The sequence below is a fragment of the Amblyomma maculatum genome, chromosome 10, assembly GCF_055883805.1.
Source record: "Amblyomma maculatum isolate TAMU_Amacu chromosome 10, ASM5588380v1, whole genome shotgun sequence".
NCBI classification, from domain to species: Eukaryota; Metazoa; Arthropoda; class Arachnida; order Ixodida; family Ixodidae; genus Amblyomma; species Amblyomma maculatum.
In genome coordinates, this window is record NC_139353.1 from 176,045,777 (window position 1) to 176,059,160 (window position 13,384).

Sequence of the window (13,384 nt, forward strand, 5' to 3'; positions counted from 1 at the left end):
AACATTTTCATTGGGAAATGTGCTAAGTATTCGGCATATAATGCAATAAATGTGGATTGGGTACATTATCAGGACCAGACGAACACTTGAGATCGAGTATAAGGAGCATCCCACAACGCCCTCGGAAGAGAACATAACAGTTTCGTTTGAAGAATCGCAAGCATAATTCACATTACTCTAATCTTCACCGCAGTTAGTCGACAACACAGAATTTATATAGGAATTAAAGTGCACCGCCATTTCTTCTGAAAAAGTGAAGGCATTACCATGCACAACTATCTTCTCGATAGGCTCCCTAGCATCCCGGATGTGGTTCCGAAATTCACCTGGATATTCTATGAACTCTCTGATCGTTTCAGTAAAGTAAACCTGTCTGACCGAGCACATGTTAGTCGATAATTCCAGCATTAGTGTTTCTAAGTTGCTTGATTCTTCTCTTTCGTGGATTATGTATCGGCTGATCTATGGATTTATCTTCTTCAAGCGTAATTTTTGTTTGGGATAAAGTTCTCAATCCAGTAGTGGCAGCGTTCCTTGAATTTGGACCATACTTTTGCTAATTATAAGTAATCGAGTTCTGATTACCTCTTTGCATTTGAACAATATTGTGTGTGTTCAATTGCATCTTTCTAACCACTTTTTGATAGAAGGAAAGATACAGCGACAATTTTATGGTCCAATTACTTCATGCACTCTGCTTGATGTATTACAAATAAAATTGTTTGAGCACAAATTTCCGAGGTTTATATAGACCTCTTAGGGTAGTAGGTTGCATGACAATTTGTTTCAGGTTATGCGTAAACACATTGCAAAGAACGTCTGGCTCAAGAGTGGATTCCAGATTTTTATTCTGCAAATCAATGATAGTATTGAAGTCATGGCAAGTATTATGTTGTTCTTGCCGACCAAAGACACATGGTAGCGCAGCTGGCGCAGGCAACCAGGGTTAGATTTTGGAGTTAATAAAATGTGCCTAAGTATGAAAGTGTGGTCTTGGTAGAATATCTTCAGAAACAAGCTCTCATAATTTTAAGTCTGGTTTGTGAGTGTAGGCGTAATGTTTCTTTTCGGCAACACTGCGCCGAAGCCCACCCCTTCCAATCCCACCTGCAATGCATACCTGCCATGCCCCTGCCTGCCATGCCAGGCATAGCAAGGTTTTAGTTACGATGGCTACTTGCAGGGTGTGCGTAAGTAAAGCTACTTCAAGGGTTTCAGTTCTATTAACTATGCTGATGCCATGAGGCAATAAATATCGATTAAATAAAAAGCTATGCTTTTCGTAATGTTACTTAAAATAATGAAAGGAGGAGATCGGTGACCTTTAGAAGTGATGCTTCAGTCTCAGGCGTCATTGCCCGGCGGAGAATCCGTTTGCTTGTAGCATCAATACATATATATGTCTTATCAACTATGAGCTTGCCATTTATAAAGTTTCCTTAGGGTCAATTTTTTCGCTCAGTGAATGCATATTCCTAGCGTAGCTTACACGTTCTAGATGTTTCTCCAGAAGAGCCATTCGTGATGAAATATTTTGATTCTTTTAACTTGCTTACGTTTGCAAATACACTTTTCTAGAGAAACCAGGAGCACCGCGATTATAGCATGGCGGTATCTAAATTATGCGAGCCTAAGGTTTCATTTGTTTGTCGTTGCCATTGTGACCTGTTGTTGCGACACTAGAGCTGTCAGTACATTCTGTCAATACGTTTGACAGCAAGGCAACGACTGACACAAACCGCAAGCGCCTGAAGCGGAGGCGATTCGCAAGAACTTTCTAGGTCTTTTTCATCGCGCCACCGCTCTCTCCTGAAGACCTCATCATGCCGTCGCCCTCTCCCATAACGTTACGCTGCGGCTATAATGCGTAATGAAGCCAGCGACGACGGTTGGTTGGTTGTACAACTTTTATTTCCATCGGAAACGGGGAGTCGTGCGCCCGCGGATTAGAGGCTGGCAGGTAGCCCTTCGCTTCTTGCGGCCTCTTCCGCCAGATGGACGGTGCGGTGCTGGATCGCAGGGTCCGCGCTTCGCAGCAGGGTATCCCAGGCTTCTCTACTTGTAATATTTTGCCCTATCCCTGGAGATTGTGGGCACTCCCAAATTATGTGGTCGAGGGTCCCTCTCGCCCCACAGTGTTTGCAGAGATCATTGTCCCTAAAGTCTGGTAGCGCGTGAAACGCCCAGACCGGGTTCATGAACGTATTAGTTTGTAGCCGCCTCCACGCGACAGCTTCTCTATTATTTAGTCTAACATCTGGCGGGGGTACCAGTCTACGTCCCAATTTATAATGGTCGATGATTTCCCCATAATTTTGCAGACGCTCGTCGTATGCCCAGTGTTCGGGGGGCTCGACGGCTACCCGGAAGTAGAGAGCTCGGGCTAGCTCGTGAGCCGCCTCGTTACCAGGGACGGCAGCGTGAGCGGGTGTCCAAATTAACTGAATTTTCCTATTTATTGTTCTTTGGGTGAGGATTTTGGCCGCCTCCGGCAATATCCGCCCCTTCCCAAAATTTTGAATGGCAGTTTTGCTGTCGCTAATTATGAACTTGGCTTCTGTTCCTACGCAAGCTAGCGCTATCGCAACTTCCTCCGCAGTCTCTATGTTGCGGCCTCTGATGGCTGCCGCGGATACCGGTGCCCCTCGGCCATCGACTACCGAAGCTACAGCCGCACCTGTTCTGCCACTTGCCGCATCAACATAGACTACTTCCTTTGTTCCCATGTTCTTGAACCGTCGCTCTAGAGCTTCAGCTCGTTTGGCCCTTCTTTCGACATTAAATTCTGGATGCATATTCCTAGGGAAGGGGGGACTACCAAGGCATTCCTGATTTCACTATTAATTGTGACTTTTTTTTGAACTCCCCTGTCTGGGTTGAGGCCTACTTTTGCAAGGATTACCCTGCCCGTCTCGGTCATGCTTAGTCTCTCTAATTGGGAGACTCGCACTGCCTCCGCCAATTCTGCCCACGTGTTATGCACCCCGAGTTCGAGCAGTCGTTCGCTCGAGGTACCCATGGGCAGTCCTAGCGCCTTCTTAACGCATCTTCGAATCAGGCAGTCTAACTTCTCTTTTTCGCCAGCCTTGATGTCCAGCTAGGGCGTGGCGTAACTGATTCTGCTTATTACATATGCCTGGATTAGTTTTAGCGAATTTCTCTCCTTGAGGCCTCTTCCTTTAGTGGCGACCCTCCTCAAGAGCCCGAGGGTTTGCATCGCGTAACTTTCTAATTTTTTCAGGACCTCTCCGTTGTGACCGTGGGATTGAATGACCATCCCCAAAATCCTGATCTGATCTACTTTTGGCACCGGTTTGCCCTCCACCTGAATTTGAAACTCCCCGCTATTCTTGCAGCGGAGGTACTTTGGGTTATAAACGAACAACTCAGATTTATGCGGGGAGCACGAAAGTCCCCTTTTAGCCGCGTAATCGACAATGATGTCGGTCGCTGCTTGCAGGCGTTCCTCCGTACTCGCATCGCTCCCATGGTTAATCCAGAGGTTAATATCGTCCGCATACATGCTAAAATTTAGCCCCTTGATTTGGTTAAGTTTACCCGGGAGGCCTCTCATTGCCACGTTGAATAGAAAAGGCGATAGCACTGAGCCCTGCGGTGTGCCTTTGCTTCCTAACTCTATCGTAGGAGATTCTAAATTTTCAAATATCATGCAGGCTTTTCTGCCCGATAAGAAGTCTTTTATGTAGTTGTACGTTCTCTCCCCTACTCCGAGCACTTCGAGCCCTTCGAGAATAGCCTCGTGCCTGACATTGTTGAAGGCCTTGGTGAGGTCTAGGCCCAGGATCACTTTGGCGTCTCTCGATCGCGAGTCTATGATATCATGCTTTAGTCGGAGCATTGCGTCCTGCGTGCACAAGTGTGGTCGGAAACCGACCATTTCATGCGGCCACAGGTTGTTTTGCTCCATGAAGCACGTTAATCTCGTCTGTATTACGTGCTCAAGCAACTTCCCTACGCATGAGGTTAGGGAAATCGGTCTCAAATTTTCCAATTGCGGGGGTTTTCCCGGTTTGGGTATTAGTATTATGTTTGCCGTTTTCCACTGATCTGGCAACTGGCTCGTTTCCCAAACTTTTCCAATGAATTCCGTTAGTAGACTAATAGAGTCATCGTCTAGATTCCTTAGCATTTTATTGGTGATCCCATCGGGGCCCGGGGCTGATTTAGTTTTTAATCTTACAATTTCCGCCCTTACCTCTGCCTCCGTGATGGGGGCGTCAAGCGCCTCATTGGGCGTGCCACCGTAGCTCGGGAGTGGGGAACGCTGGTTGTCTGCAACGTACGTTTTTACTAACTTATTCATAAACGCCGCATCGTCACCTTCAAAGGCGTGCCTGACTTTTGCCAATCTTATTCCCGATTGAGTTTTTGAATTTGTTGGGTCCAGCAGATGCCGGAGCATGCCCCACGTTTTGGAGAGATTCATGCCTCCCTCCATTTCGTCGCATCTGCTGAGCCAGTTTTGTTCGCACAATTTGATCGCGTAGCTTTCAATTTCCTTGTTATGCCTCGCGATTCGTCTTCTAAGATTCTTGTTCCACTTTTGTTTCTTCAGCCTGCGTTCCATGCTTTGTTTAGCGTCCCACATGTGGAGCAGTCGGCTATCTGCTATACCAGGAGCGTCCTCTCCTACCAGCGTCTTTGTCGCCTCACCAACGTGGCGTTTGAGTGCCTCCGTCCATTCCTCAATGTTCTCAATTCGTTCTAATTGCGCGATTGCCCTGATTTCTCTAAATTGATCCCATTCTGTAACGGCCGGTTGGCACGCCCTGTGCGTCTTGACGCCCTCTTTGAGGACCGAAACGATAATGAAATGGTCACTGCCAAAATTTTGCTCAGAATTTTGCCAGTCTAAACCCTGTAAGTTTTTTGAAAATGTCAGGTCTGGGGATGTGTCCGCACATACGCTGTTACCCGTCCTCGTTGGATGATCGGGATCCGTATGGAGGGTGAGACCTAGCTCGTGCGTGTCCACCCATAGCTGCCTACCTTTGGTGTCCTGTAAAGCATAGCCCCATTCTTGATGTCTGGCGTTAAAGTCACCAACAATCAGCAAGGAATTATTCCCGGCCGCCTTGAGGGCTTTGCGCATAAGGGCCCTAAATCTAATTTTCTTTTGCTTGGGTGAGCTATAAAGGTTAAGAAGGAATAGACTGGGATCCTTCTTTCGTCCCGTTAATATCTCGAGAAATACGTTCTCGATATCTCTCGAATTCAAATCGTGTTCTATCACCGCTACATTGCGCTTGACAAAGGTCGCCACCGTCGATTTCACGCCTCTATCGCTGTTGAACACCTGGTATCCCATTAGTTTGGCTCCCTTCCCTGTTTCCTGAAGGGCGATTGCGAGGGGGGTCTCAGTTATGAGTGGAAGGTATTGCTGCAGTAGCGCTCTCTTGCGCTGGAAGCCGCGACAGTTCCACTGCCAAATTTGGTTTTCATTTACGCGCCTGGCCATTTTGCAGCTGGGTTAGCGTTTGCTCGACATTCTGCTGCCACGTGTTGACGGCTACGAGTTCAGTTCGAACTCTTTGCACTTCCCCTGAAAGTGCCTGTACCTGGCTCTGAATTTGGTTCCTGAATTGGGTCATTTGGCTCATGAATGAATTCAATTTTTCGTCAAGCCTATTTTCGAGGGCTTGAAACGGGTCGGTTGGTTGGTTGGTTGGTTGGTTCATAGGAAGGGAAAGGCACAGTATCTGTCACACGTGCTCTGTGGACACCTGAACCGCGCCGTAAGGAAAGGGATGAAGGTGGGAGTGAAAGTGGATAGAGAGAAAGGGGGGCCGTAGTGGAGGGCTACGGAGTAATTTCGACCACCTGGGGATCTTTAACGTGCGCTGACATCGCACAGCACACGGACGCCACTTCGTTTCCGTGTGCTGTGCGATGTCAACGTTTCATTAATTTTGCGCTTCACCGGGGGCGGGCGAGACGCCTCAGTCGCCATTTGCTCATCCCCTTTCGCCGGTGGCGCCGCTTGTGGCGGGGCGACTGGCTGAGCAGGTGGCAGCTGCTTCGCGGGAGTGGGAGGCCCTTGCTTTTCCGCATGCTGTTTCGAATTTTGATTTTGCGTTAGCTTTTTAATCACCCCCTTAAGCTCCTCAATTTCTTTTTTAAGAATTTCGACTTCCTCGCCTTTCTTATCTTTCCTAGGTTTAGCCTGGGAGGCCCCGCTGTTGAAGCTTACATTTTTCTGGTCTCCGCTGGCGTTCCGCTTGGTCCATGGGTTGGCCGCGTCCCTCGAACTCGACCGTCTCCTGGACCCAGACCTGGAGCGTCCCATGGACCGAGAACTGAAACGCCCTCGCTGCTGCGGTGGCGTCTCGTTAGCGGTGGATTCCAAACTTGGGAAGGAGTCTTCTCTAACACGGAAGTCTCCTCCTCCTTCTTGCTTGACTTTCGGTCGCCCTGTGTTGTCGTCGTGCGCTGGCTTATCCTTGACTTTTCGCTCCCATTGCTTCTTCTTCACCTCGTACGGAGTCCTGAACATTTCCTTACATTTTCGGTCACCAAGCAGGTGGCCCTTGCCGCATAGCTGGCATTTTGTCTCGCATTGGTGACCTTGCGGTGGCCTCTCCATTCCGCAGCTTCTGCACTTGAGGTTGCTCGGGTCCGGACAGACGTCCTCCCTGTGACCGAGTCTTCCGCAGGCATTGCAAACCTCATATTTTTTGCGGTAAAGTTGACACCGCTGCGCCATCGGAGTCAGGCGAACCCATCGTGGTACTTCTCTCTCTTCAAAGAGAATTAGTACAGTTCTGGAATTTTTGCCGAGTCTCCGCACACCCAAAACTGGCGGGTTGCCGTGGATTCTCAGCCTCTCCATGATGATCTCGTCAGTATAAGTAAGTGGCACGTCGTGTACCACGCCCTTGCCGCAATCTTCCGGCGTCGCCACGTAGGCAGTCAATTCAATCTTCTCCCCCTCGAACACGAGGTGGGTTAGGCTCGCGTAGCCTCTCTTCCTTTCGGCGCTTGTAGTTGCCACGAGGATCGAGTGCTGCTTAATATTCGTCGAAATGACGTCCTCCCCGGCCTCGCCTGGGTGGATACCAGCTGCCACGATTATTGCGTCAGCCAAGATTGCGTTGCCAAACTTGAGCAGACGCACGAGGCCGCCACGTGGCCTCAAAATGATTTTCTCGACGCCATCGGGTAGGCGAGCATGCTGCTTTTCCACCGATTTCGCAGCCATTTTTCTTCCAGCATTCTTCTCAGCAGCTCGCTGCTTCTCAACTTGTTGCACGGTCTTCTCGAGCGGCACATATTTCTTCTTCTTGGTGGTATACCATTGGCCAGGCACTTGAAATTCCTCCGGATCTACCGGCGTTCCTTCGACAATTTCCTTTTTTTTTAAGCTTTAGTCAGCTTCACGAGGCTAGGGGTGGGTCCCCGACGGGGCCGCCGCGATCCCAGGGCGCCGCGAGACGCTAGGCCACATTAGGCCTAGCTTCAGCACGTAGTCCACCGAACAAAGTCCGAATAAATCGGAAACAAAGTCCCACCTCGGAAAAACTGGTATTCCTGTGGTCCTCTTGATGCGTTCCGTTGATTCGACACAAAATTCAAAAACGCCGAGCCGATGAATTGCCCAAAATAACCGAAGTTGGCGGAGCCCATGAAAGGCACGTCCGCTCCTCGACCACTTGGACACCAGCTCCACAGGTGAACTTCCACCAGCGACGACGGTCACCAAGGCGTGACGTCACCAAGAGGGCAGCACGTTTAGACCTGGCATTCAGCAAACTTTGTCCTAATTATGATTTACTGCATGATTATCCGGCTTTTTGTTTTTTGCCATGATTTCAATGATGTCCATAAAGATTTGCACGTACAACGCTATTTAGACATCTAATTAGGCTTTGTCTCTAATTAATCATTCCACATCCAGCAAACACGGCGCGCAGCGACATTTTGTCATCCTCTAACTCACACATCATTCTTTTACTCCTAAATCTTTAGTTAACAGCACAGGGCCTAAGGACATGTTTTGCATTCATTTCCAACTGACTCGCAATCACGAACAATATCAAGACAAGCTTCTGCTTTATAACTGCAATGCTTTCTTTAACCTTGTCGCCTGGGCCTTGCTTCCCGTTTCGATTGGTCAGCCTCTTCAGCTATTCAATTGGCCAACCTTTCTCGCCCTCTTCTTTTCCTTCCTCTTCCCGGTTAGGGGGAGGGCACCTCACCTCTTCCTTCAAATTGAATTTTTGCGTATTTCCCCTCAAGTCGGAATCTTGGCGTTAAATAGTTATGCACTAATTCCTCTATCAGCTCTATACCAGAGCTCAGACATAGCACACCCTTTATAAATATTCTAGAAGTAACCTTTAAAAGGTTCGACAGTTATCATTTCCTGCTGTTTACAAGATTATGCCCTTCTATGAGAAGCAATGCTTGCAGATTGAGGTCATACTTAAATTATATTATTATCGCTGAAAAAGGAAGCGCTTTGTAGAAAGCATGAATTTCAAAGAAGCTGCAGCTTAAGCATGGTTAAACTGCTTTTCAGCGCCGTGCTGATTTACGTGATCAAAAACGCGCCGTTGATGCAGTTGTCGATAAAATGCCCAAGAATTCAGGGGACTCCATCTAAGGTGTAGTCTTATCGCAGGGCTTACAGATCTTGTCTGTATACGAATTCAAGTGACGTCACGGAACCCATTTTTTGGTGCACAGCACTGCTTGAGTAGTGCAACCGGGAGTGGACTATGATAGCGCGATTACATATTTCCATGCACTTGAATCCTTTCAGCTGGTTTTATGGACGATGAAATGGGTATCACTGTGGCGTAAGTGCATACTCCCACTACGTCCCACGGATAACATTAGCTACGCAATGCTCCCTTCCCCTCAAACACAAAATGTGGTAGTTGCGTTCCACATTAAACAAGCTGTACGCGCATGTTTACTAAGGGAACAAGAAATGACGTGGAGGATTACTGGTATTCCCTGCGATTGTGCGCCAAAACTCCGTCAGCAAGCAAGTGTGTAAACAAGCCACGGGATAGCGAACGCTAATAAACGCTGTTTTTAGGAGCGCAGACGCAAGTCTTTTTGGCGAGACCGCCATAGCCATGTTGCTATGAGGGTGAAGCGCGCAGATACTTGTGTTTATACAATTAACCTAAATGCTTTGTTAAAATAATTTATGTACTGGACAAAACAATAATCCTGCGTTTTTGCCTTTCCTCTTTTTCAGGCATGACATCGATGGAATTGTTACGAATTATCCTAGGAATGTTTTTAAAGTCCTCATGGAACAAGAATTTGTGAGTAGGCTTAGGTTCGCAAAAAGAAGGGATGATCCCTGGAAACGTCTATCCTAAGAGAACTAAGACGTAACCTGCGGGAGATACGTTGCTGCCTCTCGTTTTTCATGTTTTAATCCCGAGGAATGACAGTTTGTACAAAGTGTACGTCTTTATGCTAGTTTTGTCATCAGCATAGCTGGTGGAATCTCGTCCCGATAACATCAAATGTCATGGCATACTCATTTATAATCTCTTTTCCCGCAAGTAAATCGGTCATTTCGAAGTGAGCAAAGTTCACAATAGGATATATCTGCAACAATTTTTGCTCTACTACGAAATCCAATATGTTACCATAAAGTAAAAGTGTCAAGAAATGTTTTATTATGGACATATTTGAACCCTGCAAAAATGCATTTCTTCATATCATTATTCAGTAGTAATCAAATAATATAAGTCATCATTTGAAGGTTGTGAAGCTGGTCAGTTTTGCTAATCGAATAAATTCAAGTCTCGAAAATAGGTCACAGTGTATTTGCTCACGCCACTGTTCACAAACTGTGCGTTTGGCATCAATACTGACGCAGTGCTCACGTATTCTGCGAACCGACCAAGCTCAGTTGAGCGGTCTGATGTGCTTACGGATCTCAGACATGATGAACCAATAAATATCCTACAATACTATCTATAGTGTCAGAAGTGTCGGAAACGTGCACTGTACGCCTCTTTTCAAAACCGTGTGGAACTACTAAAACCGCATACCCAAGACGTTTCCTCGAGCAAGCATGCTCTTTGAATGTGGTGGTGTTGTGGTTCAGAGTGGGGTGTTAAAACGCAGAATCGGTCCTAAAATTACACATGAAGTTGCTGCAGTCAACACATTTCACTTTACAACCACAATGTGATCCGTATAGACCAACACCATGTTTACAAACAAGGGAGGCGCTCGCGGCGCCGCAGCCGACTGGGGGTGAAAAATAGAGTTAGCGTCCATAGGAATACATGCAATCGAAATATTCCAAAGCAGTTTTCTCATTTCGCGGGGCACCTGTGATGTCGTTATTCGGTACAAAGCAACTATGAACATCCTAGAACAGATCGCCACAATATGGAAACTCATTACCGAGGCGACGTATTTTTAAAATACCGCGAAACATGTTGGTGCGCGAGTTGGGAGAGCGACCCGTAGAAATACATGTAAACACAACTTACCGGAACATTTTTCTCATTTCGCAGAGCTTCAGAAGTGGCCGGTCGTTAAATGTTGACCAGCGCTTTCAAGAAGTGTGTGATAAAGTATGGTGAGTCATTACGGAGGCAGTCTACTTTAAAAACTGCCCGAATAACCTGTGTTATGAACCCAGACACCGCCAAAAGGCAAGCTGGGTGTAGCGAATTGCGCAGTTTTGCTTCGTCTGATATGCTACCGTATAGGGTAAATAAGCTTGGTAATACTGTCGCTCCAGTGATACGTGCTAGACAGAATTACATTTAAACAGTTGTCAAACGTCATACGACAATATGAACCGAACGAGATTCGCTCATTCCAGCAGACGACAGCGTAGCTGGCGATACCCAACGCCTCCGCGTCGAGCTGCGGAGCGTCTGATAGCGACAGCGGTTGGTGCATTGTTCGTCTGCAATTGTGCGAGGTCAGTTTACCGCGCTGTGAGCGGTCCCGCAAGTCGTCAGACTTGCATTACTTACAAGAGAACGTAGTGTGTCATGCAACATGACGTCGGGGCGTCGTACATGACGTTCACCAAAAAATGAGAAGGGTTCAACGCTGCTGAACCGAGCAAAATGTTGCGCTAAGTTGTGTTTACATGTATTTCTACGGGTCGCCCTCTAAACACGCACCCCGATACGTTTCGCGGTGTTTTAAAAATACTTCTCCGCAGTAATGAGATTTCACACTTCCGCTATCTATTCCAGGGCGTTCATGGTTGCTCTGTACCGAATAACGACATAACAGGTGACCCGTGAAATTAAAAAGCTGCTTTGGAATATTTCGCTTCCATGTATTCCTATGGGCGCTAAGCCTATTTTTCATTCCCCAGTCGGACCACGCTGGCGACAGAAGCGCCACCGCATCGTGCTTACTTCACAGATCGGTGTTCATCTATACCTCAAACCAAACCTAATGTTTACACTTCACGATTTATAACCGAGCCATATTAGTAGGTTACTTTAACGTTCACTCCACTACTTAGGGAAGTGAACAAGTACAAAATTGAGGTACAACATTACTTTTTGAAATAACATCAACGTAGTTCATACAGGAAAGCACATCAATGTTTTCCGAGCAGGGCAGGAATAAGAAGCTTACATTTAGTGCACATATGGTTTTCTTCTATTTAAAAACAAGTTTCTGCATAGCCTACATGCAAGCGATCTACGCCCTGGCGTAAACAGTTTTATCATTCCCGCCACAATCCCTCCAAGAAAACATCGGTAGTGAGTAGCCTTTGGCTAAGTGGACGCTATATCTACAAACGGCCATCGCGGAAAAGATATTTTCGGACACTGTTACTATTGATAAGAAAATTAAAATGATGAGAAGATTTCAAATCGCCCACAACAAAATAGACTGTATTTTGAAATGGGAAGAGCGGCATGTTCTTCCTAGTGCCAAAAAAAACATCGTGGCAAAGTTACGTGTGACCAGTGCAGCCAAATATAATGTCAACTCTCTGTTCTCGGCTCCTAATAAGGTCAGCAATGTTGGAGCAGCTGTAAAAAAAAAGGAAGATGGAATAGGCAACAAAAAAATGTTGTAAAAGAATTATAAAAACCACTTCGTCCCAAGTAAGGTTGCGGTGCTCTTCCAGATTCCTCTTTCCTGAGGCTAGACACACGTTGGCTATACAGGTTGGTGCCTTAATGCACGGCTTCTGGAGCACAAAAAATCCTCACGGAAGTTTTGAACAAGTTTGGCTAAGCATTGCCTTAGAGTGTCAGTGCACTCCGTTCCTCGTCGGCACCGAAGTCCCGTTAATTCGTGAAGATCGCAGCAAGTAACCAGGGCGTATCATCATGAGGAATGGAAATCATTGTCAGCCAGAAATCCGCAGCCTTACCTTCTAAGGAACTGGAGATGTTAAACAGAGGGGAATGAGGATGCTCATTCTTGTGGATATGAGGTATTTGTAATTACATAAGAAGCGCATTTCGAAAAAGGCATTCGCACATGCTTAATCAAAAATAATACGGCGTGACGGACGAGGACAAAGAAAGCACATAAACGACAGGTTCAGTTCAGTTCAGTCGTTCAGTCGTGTCCGACTCTTCGTGACCCTATGGACCATGTCACGCTACGCTTTCCGGTCTCTCACCATCTTCCTAACATCACATAACTTTATCTCCAGTGCCTCGAGGATGCCATCTAACCATCGCGTTCACTGCCTACCCCTTCTCCGACGACCCTCAACCTTTACCAACATCAAATCTTTCTCCAGCGACTCCTCTCTTCTCACCACAACTGGGTAGACCATAGCACGATTCATACGGATCTTGGATGGCAGACTAATGTCTCTGCTCTTTACTAGGCGGTCAAGGCTAACCATTGCTCTCTTTCCCAGAAGCAGGCGTCTCCTAATTTCATGGCTGCAGTCTCCTTCCGAGGTAATCTTGGAGCCCAAGAAGAGAAAATCTGTCATAGCTTCCACTTCTTGTCCCTTGATGCTCCAGGACTTGATAGGGCAAGACGCCATGATCTTTGTCTTTTTAATGTTCAGTTTAAGCCCAAACTTCTCACTATCTGGACTAGTGCTTTATTTGTCCTCGTCCGTGTCACAGTAGTATTCTTGATCCAGAATGTGCCAATTAGCCCTAAAGAGTTCTATTCGCACATGATTGATGCCTTCCTTTATAATTCGCTTTTTCCAATAAAAGCAGTTGAAGTTCAGCGCAGTCTGTCTTTTCCTTTTTGTTGTTATGACCCCCCCCCCCCCATGAGCTGTTTTATAAGAAAATAATATAGCATATAGCTATTTGCAAGAAACCATTGGACAAGCAGAAAGACAGACTGTCTTGCTTTAACATAGCCGTATTAACGTGCCTCCAGGAGTAGCGGGCCAGACTCAGCATCCATGTGCGCTGAAGGT

The 13,384-nt window shown here is 46.8% G+C and overlaps 1 protein-coding gene across 1 annotated transcript in view; it reads left to right on the forward strand.

The window, feature by feature from the left end:
• LOC146177984 (dermonecrotic toxin SPH-like) overlaps positions 1–9,951 on the forward strand; it is a 36,077-nt gene extending 26,126 nt beyond the window's left edge. Inside the window, exon 6 of the mRNA XM_084580688.1 lies at positions 9,230–9,951. Within this exon, the coding sequence (XP_084436814.1) occupies positions 9,230–9,356 (127 nt within the window). The 3' untranslated portion in view covers positions 9,357–9,951. The remainder of the gene's footprint in view (positions 1–9,229) is intronic.
• Positions 9,952–13,384: the final 3,433 nt, after the last annotated feature.